The 22,277-nt window shown below is 55.6% G+C and overlaps 1 protein-coding gene across 1 annotated transcript in view; it reads left to right on the top strand.

Annotated features, from left to right (window-relative positions):
* The window catches only part of SND1 (staphylococcal nuclease and tudor domain containing 1), a 229,722-nt gene that overhangs the window by 68,816 nt on the left and 138,629 nt on the right, over positions 1-22,277 (top strand). Inside the window, exon 11 of the mRNA XM_056845986.1 lies at positions 8,647-8,736. Within this exon, the coding sequence (XP_056701964.1) occupies positions 8,647-8,736 (90 nt within the window). The remainder of the gene's footprint in view (positions 1-8,646; positions 8,737-22,277) is intronic.

Below are 22,277 nucleotides of genomic sequence, written 5' to 3'. Positions count from 1 at the left end.
CCTTCTGCTGTTTGCTTTGGGAGCTTCTCTTCTGCCTGTCCCGTCCCCCCCACCATGGCCCTCTCCTGGAAGCAGCTTCATGCAGAAGCCGTGCCCAAGCCCCTCACCCTGCTCCTGGGCCAGCCCATCCTATTTTGTCTTGCATTCCCCCCCCCTTTTGTGGTGTCTGCTTAGGGAGAGCAGAGCCTGCCTGCCTGCCTGGAAGTCCAGCGTCCTGACCTTGTGTATGTGTGTGTGGGTCATTTATCTGCGAGGGGAGAAATGCACTCTGCACGTGCCACCCTGGGGAGAGCAGCAGCGCCAGCAGATGCATCGGGGAGGGTTGTGTACCCAGACCATCTACTTGAGTACTGAAACGTGGATTGCGCATGAACCCGCTGGAGTCGCTCTGCTCCACTAGGTTAAAGCAGAGTTGGGAAGCAGTGTGTTAACATGAGCCAAAGGGGAGCCCCTGGCAGAAGAGGTCGAGGGTCTCAGCCTACTTTCCTACGCAGACAAATGTTTCTGTAAGTCACCTAAAGGGGAGGGGAGAGGTGGAACGGCCCACTGAAGACTGGAGGTGCTACAGGAGAGGGGGACAGGAAGGAGGGAAGGGGGGTTTCCACATTGTCCCCCCCCCCCGGTCCCATAATTCCTTGTGGACCCCTCCAGCTGGTTAATTATTATTTTTTAATATCGTCTCTCGGGTGCATTTAGGTGCCCGGCCTTGTCCATCCTCTTCCCTCGTGAATTAGCACCATTTAGGATTGTGTTAGCTGGATTTATTGCCATTCATTAGGCCTCTCCTCGTATTGATTGTGTCGACCTGCCCTGTGTGCATTTGGACGTCTCTTCGTATGAAATGCTATCGATCTGAGCAAGGTAGCTGGCATAATCCACGCTGAGTCTCGGTGAGAGAGGCGGACTATAGATGCCATCGCCGTCGAGGTTCTCTTTTCAGAGCATGCATCAGGTGGTCCCGGTCCCGCTTGTCGAGCTCTGTGCATGCACACACGCCTCACTGGATAATGCCCTGTTGGTCGCGCTCTGGCGTCCTTTGCAGTTGGGCAGTCTTGTCCACCCAGAAGATCCCGTTGCGGACGGTGGCTGTCGTACCCCCGAGGGCAGCCTCCAGTGATGGGTGGCCACAGCCCCACACTGCCGCTGCTCGTGCCGAGGGTTTGGCTTCCCTTGCCTCACTCTGTCATCACCCGTTGGGGACTTAGGGGCTGACGCTTGAATCCCGGTCTTCCTCCACCAGTGCCCAGGGGTGGATGGGCAGCCTTTGCAGCCTCCGAGACACAGAACGGCCCCACCGGCTGCTGGCCCACTTGGGACCGGCGGTCATTCATTGGACCTGGCAGGGCCGTTTGGGAAGAGGAGGGACCTCTGTCTTGGGAGGCGTGAGGGTCGAGGAGAAATAGGTGGGTGTGCAAGCGGGAGAGAAGGCTGAGTGCTGAGCATACAAACAAAGATAAAAGAACATGAAAGATACTGCAGACTTGGCCAACCTGAGAAATCAGCAGTGGCTGAACATGGACTGACCCAAACAGGACACAGGGTCTTATTCCAAGACACTGAAAGACTGGACAATTCTACCAACTATTTTGTCAGATTGCACAGAGAAGCCATTGAAATTCATAAACATCAGCACAACTTTAACAGAAAAGAAGAGAGTTTAAGAATGAATAAGGCTTGGCTTCCTGTCCTGAAAACCTCCAGACTAACAAAGACTACAGTCCACAATAGCCATGCAGATCAGCTTCGGATTCCACATGTTAACAAGATCACTTCAGGATACAATGGTTCCATATTAACATACCACACCCACATTAGCACATTACCCTTGATACTTTTGCAGGACAATGACTCAGCTCAAACCCAACCCCCTTCCGACTATATATATTACTCTTCCTACACACTTTGAAACTGATACTGTCCTTCAGTGTTACTCCTCTGAAGATGCCTGCCACAGCTGCTGGCGAAATGTCAGGAAAGAAAATACCAAGACCACAGTCACACAGCCTGGATAACCTACAAGAACCGATGAACTCTGACTGTGAAAGCCTTCGACAATAGACTGGTTTAGGATAGGAGCGGTCAGCATCTTCCCCGGTCAGATCTGCACCTGGCACCAGGTTGAGTTTGATAGGCCTGAAGGAGGCTGGGCGGGCTTCTTATGAAGAAGGCAAAGGAAGAGAGACTTGCGGAGAGTAGAAACAGAACAAGGCCTGGAGCTGTCCCGCTTCCATTCTTCCATCCAGAGCCATCCCCCCTTGGCTGAGTATGGAAGGGGCACCTCGGCTGCAGGCGATTGCCTGTCCTGTAAGGTTTCGTCCATGCGCCTTTCAGGGCTTTGCGCCTGATGAACTGCTGGAGCAAATGGGGGATGTGAGGATCGCAGCCAGGAGAGGGCCACGTACCAGCACAGAGCAGAGGTGACAAGCCCGAGCCACGGTTCCCCCACCTTCATTCCACCTGCAGTCAGCTGGCACGTTGCTTGGGCTGAGGCCTGGAAGCAAAACAGAAGCCCTGCCGGGATGGCTTGGTGAGGGGCCGCCTGGCTGCTGAGCATCCCGTTCCCAGCAGTGGCCAGTCCGAGGCCACGGGGGAGGCCCCCAGCCCCTCCCCTGCCGACCGCTCCCCAGCATCCGACAGTAATTCTGCCTCTGCACCCAAAGGTCCCGTCTGGCTCTCAAGGCTCAGAGGCCACAGGAGACTCATCCTCTATTCGTCTGCCCAAGCCCCTTTAAACTCCCATAGAAGCCAGTGGCCGTCAGCCCATCTGGTGGCAGTGAGTTCCATAAGTCGGCTGCCCACTGTATGAAGCAATGCTTTTTTTCTGTCTGTCTTGAATCTACTGCCAGTCGGCTTTAGAGGGTGCTTCTGCATTCCTGTATAACAGCTAAGGGAGAAAAGATTCGTCCTCTCCACTTTCTCTACCCCATGCGTAACTTTGTAGACCCCCTCCCGTGTCAACCCACCCCCCATTTTAAACTAAGAAGCCCCAGAAGCTCCAGCCGCGCCCTGTTGGGCAGGCGTTCCAACCTCGTGATCATTTTGGCTGCCCTTTCCCCGGCTCTCTTACTATCTTTTTTGAGGTGTGGCAACCAGAGGTGGAGAGCGTGGGACCACGGGGACGTGTCCCAGGACGTGACTGCCGTGGCAGGTTTATTTGGAGGATCCCGAGCGTGGAGGTGCCCTCCTTTCAAACCACCACTGCTCACTGGGCCCACGTTTCCAGCAAGGCCTTGGCCTGTCAGCACCAGTTCAGGCAGTTTCCACACGTACGTGAAACGAGCGGGTTTGGCCCCAGCGTGGCTCGCTTGGCGCTTGCGTTTGGTTCCGCCTGCCTTTTGGTTGCCCTGCTCACCCGGTGTGGTGTGGAGAAGTCCTTTGGAGACCCTCCCGATCCTATAGAACCAGAGAGTTGAAAGGGGCCATACAGGCCATCTAGTCCAGCCCCCTGCTCAATGTGGGATCAGCCTAGAGCAGGGCTTCCTAAACTTTTCCCCCTCGTGACCCCTTTTCCCCTGAGAAATGTTTAGGCAACCCCGGGTATACAGGTATACAAAATAGGGATACAAATCAAACATTTACTGAAAATAAATCATAAAGAAATCTGCACGGTTGCCAATTTTTTTGCGACCCTCACATTCAGTTACGCGACCCCGTATGGTCAGTTAATGCAACCCACAGTTTCAGAAGCTTTGGCCGAGAGAATCGCTGGCAAGTGCTTGTCCAGCCGCTGCTCAAAGACTGCCAGAGGGGGGGGGAGCCTCCCCCACCTCCCCAGGCAGCCCATTCCTGTCAGGTCCTGGACAATGTGGCTGTCGATAAGCCACAGGACTCCCCTCCCAGTGAGTTCTCGTTTGGATTGCGGCACTTAACCCATGGGGCATGGTTCCTCACACCACAGTACTGGTAGGTGCCCCCAGCCCCTTTCGATATCCCAAACAGTTGGAAGCCTGTTGCGGAGATTAAAGTATGTGGTAAATTAAGAAGCAAAGGTGCAGATAAAGTTTGAGATTAAACTACTGGATTCCGGAAGTGGAGAAACCTGATGGCTGTTTTGTTTATAGGAGGAAAAGAATTGTTAAATTACTATGCGGTAATCTGATTTTAATTTTGTATACCCTATTTTATTTGAAATGTTGTATGATTGTGTATTTATTGGTCCTTTGACTGCAAATAAAATTCAGTCAATCAGTTAGAAGCCAAAGGGGGCAGGCCTCCAACCTTCCTGGGAGTTTAATTCAGAAAACTGCCCCTGCAGGGTGAGTTTAACAAAATAGGTATCTGGTAGGTAAGCCGCTTAGGCCAAGGAAGTGGAATTAGATTGAAGCCAACCTGAAGACAAAAAGCACCACAAGAATCAAGATTAAGGCAATTTATTAAAAGTTCTGCAGAATACTTTCTGAGTAACATAAGACGTGAGAAGGCAAAACAAGAAAGCTAATTCAAATGTCGAACACAGTAAATACGCTGCTGGTTCAGACTTTTAGCAATAGGCAGAGTTAACAAAATTCAAAGAGGCAGGAATGTTACTAGGTTGTCAAAAGCTGAAATCTTGCCGCCCCAAAGTCCAGTCACACAGCAGGCCTGACCTACAAAATGATCAAAACGTCAGAAGGACGGGCCGTGATACCAGAGCTTGGCATCGAGGCTCCATATGTTTGCATAGGCAAAAGTTGCCGTTTTTATCCCCAAATTGGTCAGTGGTCTGAGCTCAGGTAACCAGTCAGAATAAGGGGTGATGATCTCTAAGGTAATGACGTATAGGAGTCGGCTGCGGTCCATCTTTCGGCCCATCCTGTTACAGGTCACAGCAATAAGTTTTCCCGTTTGGACGGAACGCGTTCGGCCCTGAGACCTTCGGGAAGAGAGAGAAGAGCCATAACTTAATCTGCACCCGGGGTTGTTATCTTGGGTGCCAGAGGTCGCAGCTCTGCGGAATCATTCCCTTCAGACCAGTTGCTTCCCACTTTAGTATCGCAGTATAATTTAACTGGGCCCGAAATGAAGCCTGAGCCACAGAACCAGCGTTTGAAAGAACAGAAACCAGAATTTAATTTCTGGACAGTGGGGGCACCCACAGACTTCACTCCCCACTGCAGGTCGTTTATGAGCGAACTGAATAGCGCTGGTCCCAACAGGCCCCCCCCCCCGCTTTTCACCTCCCTTAGCTGTGAAAATCCTCTCTTCTCACTCCCTGTTTCCCCCTTTTAACCAGTTCTTATTCTCTTACTGCCTGACTGCTGACTTAGAAGTGGGGTTGCCAGGTCCCCCCCCCCCCCACCAGCAGGAGGTTTTTGGGGCAGGGCTGGAGTGGTGATCCTGCATGCACGGCTGCGCACAACGCGATTACGCCACTTCCGGGTTTACCCCTGGAAACGCTGCATCGTGACGCTTTAGCAGGACGCTAAAGCGTCCTGCTAAAGCGTCACGATGCGGCGTTTCCAGGGGTAAACCCGGAAGTGGCGTAATCGCGTTGTGCGCAGCCGTGCATGCAGGATCACCACTCCAGCCCTGCCCCAAAAACCTCCTGCTGGTGGGGGGGGGGGACCTGTCGCAATGCAGCGCTTCCAGGGGTAAACCGGGAAGTGGCGTAATTGCATCGTGCCCGGCTGCCAATCCCAGCAACTTAGGGTTGTGGCTCAGTTTGTAGAGCATCTGCTTGGCATGCAGAAGATCCCAGGTTCAATCCCCGGCCTCTCCAGTTAAAGGGACCAGGAAAGTAGGTGATGTGAAAGACCCTTTTCTGCCTGAGACCCTGGTGTGAGTAGGTGTGAGTAGACAGTCTTGACTTTGATGGACCGAGGGTCTGATTCAGTAGAAGGCAGCTTCATGTGTTCATCAACCCTGCTTAGAATCAGACCATAAGGAGATCATGAGAGGGAGGGCATCTTGGCCATCTTCTGGGCATGGAGTAGGGATGGCTGGGAATGTGGTGTGGGAGGTAGCTGTGAATTTCCTGCATTGTGCAGGGGGTTGGGACTAGATGACTCTGGTGGTCCCTTCCAACTTTGATTCTATGATTCATGGACTCCCTCAAAGAAATCTCAGAGGCTGGAGAGGCAGGACTTGCCATCAGAAAAGACCCCGCTGGTTCCTTTCCTGCCAGGCTTGCCCTGGGATCATTTCGTCAGTTCCGTCTGTAATGGCCACGGCTGCCCTAAGCGGGCAGGCGGAGTCTTCCAAAGTCAGCACGGGTGTAACCTTGAAGGGTCACCATGGCCCTTGGTCCATCTTGGGGTATCGCCGCTCTGAATCCTGTCCCTAAAGGCTTGCAGCTAAATCTTATTGTTTCAGAGGAACCGAAATGTTTGCACAGTTAATGAACTCAGCAAGCTTAGATTTCAGTCGGTTTTATTCACGATGCGGCCGGCTCTGCCTTTTTGCTGCCCTGTGAGCCCAGGGAACTGTTTTGTCTACCGCAGGGAATTCTCTCCTCCCGCTTGCCTGCAGCCATTTCTCATAAGAAGAATGCCAAGCCTGCGTTGTTGGGCAGCCTTTGAGGGCTGGAGCCCAGCTCTGCTAGCTGGGTGGGCTGCTTTCTTTTTGTAGAACGAGAGGCAATTTGGGGGTTTGTAAACGCAGTGTACCTCTCCCTTTCCCCCCCCCCCCAAACACTAGGGATCTGCTTTGAAAGGTTTCTGTCAATACAAGGACAAATGCTGCTGCAGCCGTCTTGCTTGTGGGCTTCCTGGAGGCTGGGGGAGGTTGGCCACAGTGTGAACAGACGGCTGGACTTGATGGGCCTGGGTCTGATCCAGCACGGCCTTTCTTATGTTCTTAAGAAACCATTTCCAGCCAGAGATGCTTTGCATTCTTTTACAGCCTTTGTTACTCTGTAATGCGTTTGGGATGGATGATTCCCTCCCCCCTCGCCAAGGATGTGTGAGCAAAGACCTTACGGTGGTCTGTGGTGGTTGGCGTTGTGCGCTGGGTCTGGCCTTCGACCCTGGCTCTGGATAGAGGGTTGCGGCTGCAAGAGGGGAGTGTTTGACAGGCTACACGGCATGGCCACATCCTGCCCCCTTGCTCAGTTCCTTCTCTCATCAGCTCTGCTTATGGAAGGGGGCTGGGATGGGGGGACAGGCAAAGGGGTGTGGCGGTAGTGTGGGATCCCAGCTCACAAGTATCTAAGAGATGGGGCGGCAGCAAGAGTTGGCATAGAACTGGAAAGAATCCCAAGGGAGGACTGAAGGGTTTCAACGTGCTTGGTGCAGATCCCTGGATCCAGGGTGGTCCGGACTTTCCCTCCGTGGTGGCTCCTTGCTCTCCTTGGAGGGCAGAGGTGGGTATCATCAGGGCAGCAAGAGTATGACTTCAGGGAGGCTGGGTGGGGGAGAGAAGCTGCCTGGTGACTGGCTAGTCAGTAATCTCCAGGCTCTCTATGCCCAGCAGCTCCGTGGGCAGCTTGGGGTTCCCCTTCCACAAGCTGGCTGGGGGGCTGGAGGCCAGAGAGGCTGAGCGAGCCCTGGGTGATCGTGGCTGTTTGAGCCAGTTCCGCCACCAGCCCTGGCCCTGAGCAGGAAGGGATCCCATGTCAAGGCAGCCAGTGGCTCCAAAGGAGGAAGAGTAGCAGGTCTAGGCACGGGGCACCCTACACCTCATGGCCCAGGTCGAGCACCCGCTGCCAAGGCTGGAGCAGCACCCAAGGCCAGATGAGGGGAACTCGCCAAGGAGGGCTGCCAGGGTTGCCACGGTGGAGAGCCAGAGGGAAAGAGAAGCCGGGAGGCGGGTGGTGGGGTGGGGCAACAGGAAGGGCCTGTAGGGCCAGGTGAGGAGGGGAGGTGGATTGAGCAGGGCTGGCAGAAATGCACACTTTCGGACAGGTTCCGACTTCCGTCACGCACCTAGAATGAAGACCCTTTTTAACAGCCTGGAGAAAAAAGGGAAGGGGGGGACCCAGGTGAGCCAGCAGGTGTGCTCCCGGCATTGGCTGAAAGCAAGAAGGAATATAGGCCGTGGCGTTTTGGAGGCCGTGGTCCTTTATCTCAATGAGCAGGAGAAAATCAATATGGATGAAGACGGGGTTGTTTAGCAGAGAATGCTAATGGGGGAAGGGGGGTTTCCTTTCTTTCTAGGGCCTGGGTGTCAAGGGCCCGTATCTTTTGTGTTGCAGCCCTGGCCGTGACTGAGAGGGTCCTCCTGAGGAATAGCCGCGAGGCAGTGGGAGGAGAGGCTGCCTTTGTCTCTCAGCAGGGTGATGCCACCCGGCAGAATTTGGCCCGAATTTGTCTTGGTCACCAACATGGAGCAGGGGCGGGTGGGGGGACACGCAGTGGAGGAGGCTTGGTGGCCAGGTGCGTCGTGGATCACTTGGTAAACATGCTGGAAACTCAGAGCTGCTAGAAAAAGTGCAGAGCTGAAGGAGATAAGAATCTCAAAAGAGTTGTCGTGGAATCCATCCACTGTGCACACCGCAGGCCCGGGCCGAGGTGCCGGGGCAGAGCAAAGAGCCTTCAATTTATAATCATTTGTTGTAACATCCTCGGCTGGACCGCCGCTTGCTCCCATGGTGTTGACGCGGGCAGTCCTGTGATGCTGTTCTCTGGCGGTGAAGGGTGCGCTGGCCTCCCCACAATTCCCTCCTCTTGGCCCCCAGCGCACGGGGTGGTTCTGCTGCCAATTGACCCTCTCTGCTTTCCCTCCCCTCAGGACAAGAACCGGAAGCTCCGTCCCCTCTACGACATCCCCTACATGTTTGAGGCCCGCGAGTTCCTGCGCAAGAAGCTCATTGGGAAGAAGGTGAGCAGCTCTCTCATGGCGCGGAGAGTAACGGCGGTGAGCTCCTGGGGATGCCGCGGTGTCCATTCCACGTGGCCCCTTTGCCATGTGCTGTTCTGGTGCCTGCTTTCCTCTCCTTGCTCTCCTTTGTAGTCGGGTTGGCTGGCCTGAGAGGGTGGAGGCCACTTATGGGCCTTTGGAAGCATCTCTCTGATCCTTGTAAAGCGCCCACATGAACACCCACGAAGCCACCCTCTACTGACTCAGATTCCCCCGGGTCTGTCAGGGTCAGGGCCCTCTGCTCTGCCCAGCCAAGGCTCTCCCAGGGTCTCAGGCAAAGGGTCTCATCCCCTACTACCATAGAATCATAGAGTTGTAAGGGACCGCCAAGGTCATCTAGTTCAACCCCCTGAACAATGCAGAAAATTCACAACCACCTCCCCTAACTACCTCCCCATCCCCACACCCCCAGTGACCCCTACTCCATGCCCAGAAGATGGCCAAGATGCCTTCCCTCTCATCATCTGCTTAAGGTCACAGAATCAGCATTGCTGACAGATGGCCATCTAGCCTCTGCTTGAAAACCTCCAGGGAAGGAGAGCCCACCACCTCCCAAGGAAGCCTGCTCCACTGAGGAACTGCTCTAACTGTCAGAAAATTCTTCTTAATGTCTAGACGGAAACTCTTTTGATTTAATTTCAACCCGTTGGTTCTGGTCCAACCTTCTGGGGCAGCAGAAAAAAACTCGGAACCTTCCTCTGTATGACAGCCCTTCAAGTACTGGAAAAGGGTTATCGTATACCAGATCCTTTGTCAGCTGCAGGTGCCGAGGATTGAGCCTGGGGCCCTTGTGCACACTGGGCAGACGCTCTCCCACTGGACCACGTGGCCCCTCCCTGATGCAGACGTTAAATCTCTTGGGACTGCTGCTTGGCGCCCCTTAGGAAGGACAGGCGTGGCCATGGGACATGGTGCGGCTACTGGAGAGGGGTCGTGGCTCCCTGGGGGAGCATCTGCTTGGCATGCAGAAGGTCCTGGGTTCAGTCCATGGCAGCATCTCCAGATAGTGGGTTGTGTGAAGACCTGGGAGAGCGGCTGCCAGTCAGAGACCAGACTGACCTTGAGGGGTCGATGGCCTGACATGCTATAAGGCGGCTTTGCGTGTGTGTGTGTGTCTGAGCCTGAGGTCCTTAGTTGAGTGGAGGACGCTGTGACCTGACCGGCTGCCCATTGGCATGAAGGCCCCGCCCAATGGCAGGGAGAGGAGGGCTGGGAGAGGGGCCTTCCTTAGGAAGTGAACATTTCCCCAAGAAGGGCCCACGGGTGCCTGGCGGTTCTGGTAACTGGCGAGCGGCTTTGTGTGGGTTGCTGCCTGGGCTCTCCTTGTGGCAGCTTCTCCGGCCCTTGGCTTCTGTCCGACCCAGTCCGTGGCAGAAGCACAGCAGCAGGCTTTCTGCTGGCCTGCTGGGGAGGGCCTGCGTGTGCAGAGCGCCTCCCGGACCCACCGTTCCTTGCTTCGCTGCAGGGTTGAGCCCTGGTGTAGCTGCCCACCTGCCTCCTGCCCTGGGAGGCTCTACAAGCAGTCTGTGTCGCTCTGCTGTGCTGTGGGGATGGATCACGGCCTGGTTCTCGAGCTGCTAATGCTGGGGGTCCGGGGTCCGGCATGGTGCTTGGCAGGCAGGGCAGCGACTCGGCTGCAATTCCACAGACATGCCAGGAAAGCTGAGAAGGGGGTCACGGGTGGGGAGAGGGAGAGAATGCATCCTCCTGAGAATCTTAGCCTGCTTCCTTCCTTCTGTTCCAAAAGGAACCCCCAAAGACCCAGGTTGAACAGGGGAAAGATCTGTCATGTGAGAATCTGCGTGATTCTGTGCTTGGATCTTTACGGAGGATGAGTGTCGCAGGCTATGAGCCAGGCGGGGCCCTCAAGGGCAGAGCCGATGCCTGCCAGAATGCTGGGGGGGGGCTGGCCCCCCCGCTTGGGGGCCTCCCCTGTGGTATCCGACTGGCCCCTGCTGGAAACGGGGTGGTGAGCAGCCAGAGGCCTCACCCCCTCTGGTCTGCTCCGGCAGGGCTGCCTCGCGTCCTTATGCAGCCCTGGTGCAAAAATGCGGGATGCTCGTCCGATGCCTCTGGAGGTGTCGGGGGATGGGGGGGAGGGGAAACGGGGGCTTCTGTGCCTAGCAGAGTTCTTTGCTTCTCTTGCAGAAGAAGTGGATTAAAATACACACATTGTTCCATTTGCATAATCTTTGTTAAGTCCCATGATTACACTTTTCTAGGTCAGAATTCAAATGTCTTTTCAGTATGCAGTAGATGCAGCCTTCTGGATAGGAACTCCGGGGTGATTGGCAACTTCGGGCCCAGGATCAGGACCGTGCCTTTGCTGACAGAAGGCGGGCACATCTGGGAGGCTCTTCCAGGCGGGGAGGGGGCACCCGGTCGTGGCTCAGTTTTGAGTGCTTCTTCTGCAAAGGGCAACCGGCTCATGCCCTCCTGCCCTTGTTCAGTTGGGCGCCTGCCAAGGATCCAGAGCCAAAGAGGAGGGGGCTTGCAGGACAGGACAATCCGTGTGGCCGGGCCCCTCCGCCTCCTCTGAGATTCCGAATCGGGTCTCTCCCCAGGCAGCCCTCGGATTTCTTCTCTTCCTGCTGCCTGACCCACGGGCTGTGGCTCCTTTGCTGGTACCCCATAGCCAGAGATGCTGGCCCCACACCCAGGGAGCAGAACAAGAGAAAGGCAGGGCCCGGGGAGCAGCCTGGCTTTCAGTTTGCCTGGAGTTTCTGGCTGAGGGTTTGCTGGGAACTGGGGATGGGGGGTGCCGGGTGTGGGTTGTTCTGGAAGCCTCCGAGTGAGCTCCGTTGGCCGGGGGCTCCCTGGTGAAGCTGCTGGCTGCGCTTTCCTGCGGAGGCAGCCGGGGGAGCCCCTGTCTCTCCCCACCGCCTTTGATGTCACAGCGTTTGCTTTCTAAATATTTCCTTTGTCAGCACTGTATTTTTCACTTCCGATTAATTTGATTGAACAAAGCGATGAAAAAGTCCTCTACGTGAACGATCAAACGGCCCCCGGAGGCTGGAGCTGCCTTCTGACTGGAAAGGACAAGTGAAGCCGCGGTGGCTTGTCCTTGCTGCGCTGCCGCCATCGATCTGGCCTCGCCAGCTCCCCTCTTGCTCCCAGGGAAGGCCTCCCAGGCCGGGGAGCGCAGTGGTGCTCTGGAGGGTGGCTCTGCTCTGCCCGTTGGGCCACTTTGGCAGGCACTGCCCCGGAAGCCCAAGGGCAGGCTGGCCAAGTGCCGGCATGGCCAGCTTGGCCCTGCTGCGGCAGAGCCGGCTGCGGGGTCTGTGGGCAGGGGGCTGGTGGCCCCTGGGGTGCCAACTGTTTCCCTCCTGCTCTGCCTCTCGTCTGCTCCTCTGTCCCCCCTGGATTCTTCCTGCTCTCTGCATTATTTTGAATGTGCATATGTGTAAACAGGACATCTCTCAGATGCCAGGCCTTCCCTCGTGGGTGGGGGTAATGCTCAGCATCCCCCACTCAAGCCCCCAGCTCCAGCTCCTTCCCATTCCCCGGCTCGAAGCCAGACTGAAAGGCAGATGTGTCCAGCAGGAAGATCTGGAATTGTTCTGCTACCCCTGGAAGGGCAGATGGGGGGGGGGGACTCAGAATTGGCGGCATCATTCATCTCTGGGGATGGTTTTTCAAGGGACGGATGGATGGATACCCTCCTCTTTTAGCGACTGAGAAATCTGGCTGCCTCCGTCCTTTCTCCTCTTCAGAGATTCTTCTTCCTCGGTCTGGGCAGGGGAATTTGAGCTCTTGAAGCTCCTCTGTGGAGATTTGCTCCTGCCACACAGCGCATCCCTTTCCCACTCTCTGGCAGATGCACTACCTCTAAGGAGGGGGGCAATAAGGCCCATAACCCTCGCCGGGTCCTCCCTGCCCTCCTTGGAGACGGGCTCTGGGGCGGCAGCCTCTCCTTGTTCTGTTCCATTTTCTTGCTCTAAGTCGGTATGGTGCCTTCTTGTCTCTTGGTGGTTTTGAAAGTGTCTTGCGGAGGAGCAGCCCAGGGGTTGGGGAGAACCCATTTGGGGGCGGAGGTGACTGCAGGTTTTATAACTGAGGGAAGAAGAAGAGTTGGTTTTTATATGCCGACTTTCTCTACCACTTAAGAAAGAATCAAGCCGATCACCTTCCCTTCCCCTCCCCACGACAGACACCCTGTGAGATAGGTGGGGCTGAGAGAGCTCTAAGAGAGCTGTGACTAGCCCAAGGTCACCCAGCAGGCTTCATGTGGAGGAGTGGGGAAAACAACCCGGTTTACCAAATTAGCCTCTGCCGCTCATGTGGAGGAGTTGGGGAATCGAACCCTGTTCTCCAGATCAGAGTCCGCCGCTCCAAACCACCTTTTTCTGGGCTTCCAGTGCCCAGAGGTTCTTCCTGGCTTCCAGGACGGGCACACGGCCTGTTCTTCTACACTTGCACCTCAGCCGCTGCTTCTGGGATTTCTAGTTTCCCCAGAGTAGCCAGTGGGGAGGACGGGAGGGGCTCTGCTCTGGGCAGTCATGGTTTAAGCCTTTGGCTTTCGTGGGCCGTGCCCTCGGGGCCCAGCAGTGCCGCTTGCCAGTCCCAGTGTGGCTAGTCTGTTGGAGCAAAATGGAGCAGAAGTCCAGGGGGATGGAGCAGGTGAGCGTCCCTCCTGCCCTGCGTGTGCCACCAGACTGCTGCTCTGTTCCCCTGTTGGCAGCCGCCTGCTCCTCCCGAGACTGCTCTGTGGTGAGGAATCGCCTGCCACAGAGGATGACAGATCCTCCTGCTCAGCCAGCCATTCTGCCCAACTCCCCAGGAACCAGCCAGCCAGCGACTGGATGATCAGTCAGTCAGCAACTCAATGAGAGTGCCTTGCTTGGGGGAGCTGGCTGTCTCCTGAGATGGGGGTGTGGCACTCCCCCGGCCCACCCCCTTCCACTGGCCGGTCTTCTGGGCCTTCCTTTCTGTTCCCTTGGGCTTGTCCTGCCCTGGCCTCCAGCTGATGGCCACGTGGCCCACTGAGCCCCCAGGGCCTTCCTTCCTGGAGAGGCCTTCCTTCCTTGGGGTCGAGGGCCCAGAGGGGTCTTTGAGGCCCTGTGCCTGGAGGTGATGGGCATTGAACATGGGACCCCCTGCCCACCAGCTGCTCTGTCCCCAAGTCCTGCCTGGTGGCAGCGTCCAGAAGTAGTCACACGGGCACCTCTTGGACAGGATGCCCCCCGGGGTCTACAGCTCTGCGCAGAAGAGCAGGGACCCCCAGTTCTCCAGAGCCGGCTGGTGGAGCAGCCCTTTCTTTCCCTCTGGCCAAGCTGTGTGTGTGTGTGTGTGTGTGTGTGTGTGTGTGTGTGTGTGTGTGTGTGTGTGTGAGAAGGGGGGGGGAGATAAGAACATAAGAAAGGCCCTGCTGGATCAGACCAAGGCCCATCAAGACCACCAAGTTCACACAGTGGCCAACCAGGTGCCTCTAGGAAGCCACTAACAAGACGAGTGCAGCAGCACCATCCTGCCTGTGTTCCACCACACCCAATATAATAGGCATGCTCCTCCGATACTAGAGAGAATAGGTATGTAGCATGACTAGTATCCATTCTAACTAATAGCCATGAATACCCCTCTCCTCCATGAATATGTCCACTCCCCTCTTAAAGCCTCCAAGCTGGCAGCCATCGCCACATCTTGGGGCAGGGAGTTCCACCATTTAACTATGCGTTGTGTGAAAAAACACTTCCTTTTATCTGTTTTGAATCTCTCACCCTCCAACTTTAGCAGATGACCCCGTGTTCTAGTATTAGAGCAGAGTTGTGGGGTGGGGCGTTTCCCTTGGTGGCCTGGCAGTGCTCCAAGGCCCCGGAACCCTCTGGGTGTGGCTACCCACAAACCAGCAGCCAGCCAGGAGGCAGGCAGGCTGGCAGGTGATGCCACGTGGCTCTGGGCCCTAGGAGTGTGGCAGCCGTGCCAGGAGCAGAACCCACAGGAGGGTGGCTGCCTGAACACTGCGATGGTGGGCGAAGGGGTCCTCTTTAGACTTCTGGAATGTCTGTGGATGACCCCTCCGTCTGTTCCACGTCGTCCTCTGGAATTTCTCTGTGGATAGACGGCGTCCTGTGAACTCCGTTGTCGATGAGGGCTGGGCACGCAGCTCCCCCTTGAATGGCCCCTTCCCTTCTGCTTCTGCAAGAGCTCCCCTAAGCCAGTGCTGGGGTGGGGCTCACCCTTTGCTCCTGCCCTGGCTCTGCAGAGGTGGGCCGAGGTAGCTCTCCGAGGCCCCCGCCTCCTCCCCTCTCCCCGTCGGGAGCTTCGGACACCTGCCGCAGGTGAGCCGGGCCTCTGGCTTGCCACACGGAGAAGGGAGAGGCGGCCGGGCCGAGGTTTCCTGCCTGCCAGCCAGGCTTGTGTCTCCGCGTGTCTTTCGCAAAGGAAGAAATGCTGCCGGGAAGCGGTTAGTTGCCTGTCCGATGCTGTTAGCCAGAGCGGAGTCCTCGGCAGGGCCCCAGGGGTGGTGAGAGCCTGATCGGTCCTCCGCCGTCCCCTTTTCTCGAAGCGGCAGAAACCATACGGAGCGTTGGCTTGGCCTTTCAGCAGAAGGAAGGTCATTCCCGCTTGAAACGGCCTCCCTCCCCACCAGCGCCCCCCCCATTCCCCCGTCTGGTCTGGGTTCAGCCACTGGACCACCGTGCTCAGAGCGGGGCTTGTTCCTAGTAACGTGTAGCAGGGGGTCCCCAGTGTATTGATGACATCCAGTCTCACTGAGGGGGCCTTCCATAGATATCAAGCAAGAGGGAAGAGAATACAGAGTCTTGTGGGCGCCCCCCTCCAGCACCGTGTCAGCCCCTCCCACTGCAGTTTTTTCACTATGGGTGGCCATGTGAGTCTGTCAGTAGAAAAGCTCAAGAGCCCAGCAGCACCTTAAAGACTAACAGAACGTCTGGCAGGGGATGAGCTTTCTTGAGCCACACAGCTCACTTCTGCAGCTTTTTGCCAACTGTCTGATGGGAAGAAGAAGAAGAAGCAGAAGAGTTGGTTTTTATATGCCAACTTTCTCTACCACTTAAGGAAGACTCAAACCGGCGTACAATCACCTTCCCTTCCCCTCCCACAACAGACACCCTGTGAGGTAGGTGGGGCTGAGAGAGCTCTAAGAGAGCTGTGACTGGCCCAAGGTCACCCAACTAGCTGCATGTGGAGGGGGGGGGAACAAACCCAGTTTCACCATATTAGCCTCCGCCGCTCATGTGGAGGAGGAGTGGGGGAATCAAACCTGGTTCTCCAGATCGGAGTCCACCACTCTTAACCACCACACCATGCTGGAAAGGCCAGCAACATTTCTGCCTTGGCCGCCATCCTGGCTGGCCCATCAAGCAGACCCCGGAGGGTGAGACGCCGGGGCCAGGAGTGTGGTTTGGGGGGGGGCTGTTTCCCCCCTCCATCTTCTGCAAGAGGTGTGAGTTGCCTGCTCGGCAGCGGCTGTGAACTCTGCTAGGTCTCTTCTGGCCTGGCTGGGGGGCTCTGTCTGTTGCCCCCTCCCTTGCTGGCTTTCCTGTTGTAGGAGGAAAGTGGGGGCTGTTCCTTGTAGGAGGGTGTGAAGCACGGCTGCTGTGGCCCGGTGGTTAGAGTAAGCTCTCTGGGCGACCTTGGGCCAGTCACATCCACTCAGCCTAACTTACCTCACGGGTAAAGATAAAATAGAGGAGAGGAGCAAGATGTACACTGCTTTGTCTCTCCATTGGGGAGAAAAGCGGGGTGTAAACGTCTAAAGAAGCATACTGCTTTGCCCAGGAGAGAACCTCCCCCCCCCCCCGTTTATAGTTCTGTTCTGGCCCTGTTTAGCAGGAGGTCCTACAATCATAGAATCCCAGGGTTGGAAGGGGCCACCAGGGTCATCCAGTCCAACCTCCTGCACAATGCAGGGGAAATTCCAAACTACCCCCCCACACCCCCAGTGACCCCTACACCATGCCCAGAAGGTGGCCAAGGTGCCCTCCCTCTCGTGATCTGCCTAAGGTCATAGAATCAGCATGGCTGACAGATGGCCATCTAGCCTTAAAACCTCCAGGGAAGGAGCGCTCACCACCTCCCGAGGAAGCCTGTTCCACTGAGGAACCCCTCTAATGGTTAGAAAATACTTCCTCATGTCTAGACAGAAACTCTTTTGATTCAATTTCAACCCGTTGGTTCTGGTCCGACCTTCTTGGGCAACAGAAAACAACTCGGCACCCTCCTCTCTATGACAGCCCTTCGGTACTTGAAGCAGGAAAGATGCCCACCCTCTGTAGGAAGGGGAGGGGCTTGTGTGAGCAGGGGTCAGCCCGGCTCTCTGCCTGTGCCGCTTCTCTCATGTGCCTCTCTGCTGAGCTGCCTTCCCTCCCCATCACACTCTGTCCCCCCTTTCTCCAAGGAGATCAGGGTGGCTTATGTGGGTATCCTCACAGCAGCCCCTTTGGGTAGGTGAAGCTGAGAGTGGGGGTCTCAAGGTCACCCCCTGAGCTTCTGTGGCTGTGTGTGTGAAGCCTGGGCCTCCCCAGCCGTAGCTTTAACAGCCAGAGCCGCTGCCCCGCTCTGGCTGTTGTGGGGGGGAGAGTGTCCCTTTGGACTGGTCCTCTGTCCCTCACCAGCTGGGATTGCAATATCAGCCACCCTCTTTTTTCTGTCCCTTTCCTAGCCAACCCAGCAGGGCGCTTTGCCTTTCCCCCTGCTGCCACACCCTCGAGCTGCGTGCCACAACCCAGAGGTTGTCCCTGGGCACTCAGGGCCAGTTCTGACCCCTGAAGTAGATCTGTGAACTAAGCCTCCCCCCCCCCCCGGCGTCTTTCTTTATCCTTTTAACCTCACTTGCCGCCTTGTTGCCCCCACTCACCCCAGTGGTCGGAGAGACCCTCCCTGCAACGCCTCACCACCCACCTTGGTTTTCACCAACCATAAACCTTTGGCGTCATCTGCAAACATGGCCTCTTCGTGAAGTCCCTGAAGGTGGGACGGCCCCCACCTCATGCTTTCTGTCTCTTTGCAATGGCCCTCTGTTCGTTGGCGGGGTGGGGCTGAGGCGCTCGTCGTCTGTCTCTTTGCCCTGGAAAGAGAGAGCCGCAGGCTGCCTTTCTCGTCTGGCTGAGCATTGCTGTGTGGCGGAGTTGGGGCCCTTCTGGAAACAGCCGGACGGGAGCTGAGCTGCTTTGGTTCTTGAGCCCCCAGATGAAGCTGCAGCGGGCCCCTCTCTTGCGCATGGCTGCAGCTGATGGGCTCGGGCAATTGTGGAAGCCTAAGAGGGGGATCCGGTGGGAGGTGTTCCCCCCCCCAGCCTTCCTCTGAAGCTGTCCTTGCCCTAGTGGCTGAGATATTACCCTTTTGAACAGATCAACCTCTTGGCCCAAGTCAGGTGCAGAGCTCCATCCCCGCTGCTCTCCGGGCTGGCTTGTGGAGAGGGCGGCCCTCAAGTCGCTGCCTCTGCGGGGAGCCCGCAGCCGGAGTGGCTTTTATTCCGCGGCTCCTGGCTGGCTGCTGATTGGCTCCTTGCCTGCCTCCAAATACTCTTCGCTTTACAATCAGCTCGTGAACGAACAGCACCTTCGACCGGCCGCTCTCTATTAATTTGCGGTTGGAAAGGAAAGCCCGGGCCGCCCTGCTAGAACTGCCGCTGCCGAGTGCCCTGCCTGTGCATGCACACAGTTTTCGTTTCTACTGACAGGCAATTTTCTGTTTGTTACTGACAGTCTGCAAACTTACTGACAGTTGGCAAGGCGAGGCACGGTTGCTCTTACAACTTAATAATGACAGCGCATTTCTCCGATTTCTGTCAGCCCTGCTCCCCGCTACCCCCCAGAGCTCTGTCAGATCCACTCTTGCCTCTTTCCTCCTTTCATGATCTGAACGCTCAACGTGGCCGGCCTGCACCAGGGATGACTTCTTCCCCATTGCGCCAGTAGCCGCCACCACCGGGCAAAGCTCTGGGCAGTTGCCGGGACTTCCGGCGTGTGGGAGGGACGAGGGTGTCCCCCTCGTCCCATCCCAAGGAGCCATGGTTAATTTTGGCACAAGAATCCCAAGCAGCTGTCAGAAAGAAGGGAAGGGAGCCTGCAGACAGGCCAGAAAGAGGCGTCGTGGCAGGAGGCATAGTGTGCGAGGGCCCTCTCCTTCTGCCCAGAGCTTTTCTGGTCTGTCTGACGTGGCTGCCGATCCACAGCTCATCCATTCGTGGCTCAGCCGCCACAGGGCTGCTGCTTCATGCAGAACGCCTTTCTTGTACGGTTAACAGACCTTTATAATACAGCCCTTAAGAACATAAGAAAGGCCCTGCTGGATCAGACCAAGAAGGCCCATCAAGTCCAGCAGTCTGTTCACACAGTGGCCAACCAGCTGCCTCTAGGAAGCCCAACAAGACGACTGCAGCAGCATTGTCCTGCCTGTGTTCCACAGCACCCCATAGAATAGGCCTGCTCCTTGGATACTGTAGAGAGAGTAGGTATGACTAGTAGCCATTTTGACTAGTAGCCATGGATAGCCGTCTCCTCCATGAACATGTCCACTCCCCTCTTAAAGCCTTCCAAATTGGCAGCCATCACCACATCCTGGGGCAGGGAGTTCCACCATCTAACTATGAGTTGTGTGAAGAAATACTTCCTTGTATATGTTTTGACTCTTTCCCCTTCCAGCTTCAGCAGATGACCACCCACGTGCTAGTATTATGAGAGAGGGAGAAAAGCTTCTCCCTGCCCACTCTCTCCATAACAATGCATCATTTTATAGACCTCTGTCATGTTTCCCCTTAACTGCCTTCTTTCCAAGCTAAACAGCCCTAAGCGCTTTAACCGCTCCTCATAGGGCAGTCGCTCTAGCCCCCTGATCATTTTGGTTGCTGTTTTCTGCACCTTCTCAAGTCCAGGAAGACTCCGGTCATAAGAACATAAGAAAGGCCCTGCTGGATCAGACCAAGGCCCATCAAGTCCAGCAGTCTGTTCACACAGTGGCCAACCAGGTGCCTCCAGGAAGCCCCCAAACAAGTCGAGTGCGGCAGCACCATCTATTATATTGGGTGTGTTCCACCACACCCAATATAATAGGCATGCTCCTCTGATACTAGAGAGAAGAGGTCCCCAAGGGCACTGTCAGCATCCACAGCCTGAGCGTTGGGGCTTCCTCTTGTCTCACCTGGAGTCTGCTCCATCCTCATCCACTCCACTGCCGCCTTGGCTTAGGAAGCAGATGCTCCTGGGTTCTGAGGTCCCTCAAAGTAGTGGGGGGGAGGGCGTGATTGCCATCAGGATCAGAATGGCCCTCAGACCTCCGGAACATCCAGGGGTCTCTTGACAGGGCTTCAGGGGAGGGGGGGTGGCACCTGCATTGCATGCAAAAGATTGCTGGCTTGATCTCTGGGAGATCCCGCCAGGGAGCAGGTGTGGGGAGGGACCTCTGGCTGCCAGCGCAGCTGCCACTCAGAGGAGGCCATCTGGAGGGAGGGAGGTGGGCCGGGACTCTGACTCAGCAGAAGCATCTGCCTTTGTTTCTCTCGGCAGCAGGGGTGGCGCAGACAGGTGGCAACGCAAAACCCTTCCAGGGTGTGTGCATGTGCGTGCAGAGGTAAGCTGTTTAGTATGTTCTGACACAAAAGGCCTGAACAGAATGAACTGGTGGTCGCCCCTCCAAGTACTGACCCTGCTCAGCTTCTGAGATCTGACCACATTGAGCTGTATACGGTGCCACCTTCCCTCCTGCCTGGAATTTTACTGCCTGCCATGTCACAAACCTTTGGGGAGCCTGAAGTAAGAGACAAGCACAGCGCTGGACTGGGGGCTCCCTTAACGTGGTCTCTGTAGCGCCTCACCTGCACCTGAGCTTTCTGGGGGAAGGTGTGCCTCCTCCTCCCTGGGCACGTGCAGTTAAGCCCTGCACCTCTGAGGGGGAGGTTTTCATCCCTAAAAGGCCAGCAAGTTCAGGTTGTCCAAAATCCCGCAGTTGGGCTTTTCTCGAGGGCGAGGATGCAAGGCCGGAATTGCCCCTCTGCTGAGAGGTTGCCTGGGGCTTCTCTCTGTGGGCACAGGGCAGAAGGCGGCTGCTCTGCCGTTGAGGCCTTGAATGGCTGGGGGCGGGGGGTGCTTGAAAGACCCCCCTCATCCAGCCCTGGGCCCTGGCCTGCCCGGGTGAGGCAGGTGGGCCACTAGAGGTGCACACTTTCCCAACCTTTTAAAGCATTGGGGGGCGGGGGCGGGAACAGGTTTTGGGGAAAACTGAAGTATGCACAATGATAACTTTCCTGTCAAGCCTAAACACTCTGCTTTAACAACATAAAATACATAATTTATAATTTAGATAGCATGTAAAATTGTATTAATTTGCATATTTAAGGAGTACACAAGCAAAATTGCGAATATACCCAGGACTGAAGGGGGAGAAAGCGGGGCCCGCCGCTGGCACCTTCTGCCATCTTAGCACATTTCAGTCATTCTAAAAGGGTGGTGGGGGGGGGATGTTTCATAGGACTTCTGGTGCTTTTCAAAGTTCCCTATTTTTCCAAAGGAAAATGGCGGTTGGGGGGATTATGCTGTATATTTGGGGTGAATGAAACCTTGTCTTAAAATGCATTTCCCTGATTTCTAGTTTTCCCCCAGCACTTTCCAGATTACCCGATACTACACATTTTGAATGAGCAGCACCTTCCCTGGAAAAGCATCTCCCTCAGTATCTCACAGGAGTTTTTTCAGTGTTCCCCAAAATTCCATTGGCAAAATGAAAATTGGCAAAAGAGTTCAGACTTACATGCTATACATTTTGCATGAGTAAAACCTTGTTGTAAAAAGCATTTCACTCATTCAAAGAAACAGTATTTCGGATGAGTCTATTTCACTTCTCCCCAAAGATTCCCAGTTTTTCTGTTGGTAAAAATTGAAAGCACGTCTTCAGAGAATACTGGGCCTTTCCCCCCTGGGCCTTCACGTCTCTGTTGGCAACCAGACAAGGGCCTTTTTCAGTGTTGGCCCCTCACCTTTGAAACCCCCTCCCTCTTGAGGCTTTACTGGCACTTACTCTACTCTTTCGTAGGTTCCGGGCCAAATAAAATAATAAATAAAAGCACGTTTTAAAAGTTTCCAAATCCTGGCTGTGGACAGGCGCGAACCCATCTGTGTGAATGCAGGGAATGCCATGTAAAGAACGGCAGTCCCAGGTCAGCACCTGGTGCGCCTTCAGCAGCATTTGAGGCCGGTAGGTCTCTGCACAAAGGCCTGTCTCAAAAGCCCAAGGTCAACCCTTGCTACTCCCAGGAAAACCTTTGTGCAGTCTGTTTCCTTTGGTGTGTGTGTGTGTGTGTTAAGTGCCGTCAAGTTGCTTCCGACTCATGGAGACCCTATGAATGAAAGTCCTCCAAAATGTCCTATCTTTGACTGCCTTGCTCAGATCTTGAAAACTGAAGGCTGTGTCTTCCTTTCTGGAGTCCATCTCTTGTTGGGTCTTCCTCTTTTCCTGCTGCCCTCAGCTTTTCCTAGCATGACTGTCTTTTCCAGTGACTCTTGTCATCTCATGACGTGACCAAAATATGATAGCTTCAGTTTAGT

The sequence above is a fragment of the Euleptes europaea genome, chromosome 3, assembly GCF_029931775.1.
Source record: "Euleptes europaea isolate rEulEur1 chromosome 3, rEulEur1.hap1, whole genome shotgun sequence".
Classification (NCBI taxonomy): Eukaryota; Metazoa; Chordata; class Lepidosauria; order Squamata; family Sphaerodactylidae; genus Euleptes; species Euleptes europaea.
Note: the sequence above shows the minus strand (reverse complement) of the source record. Positions and strands in the feature narration are given on the sequence as shown.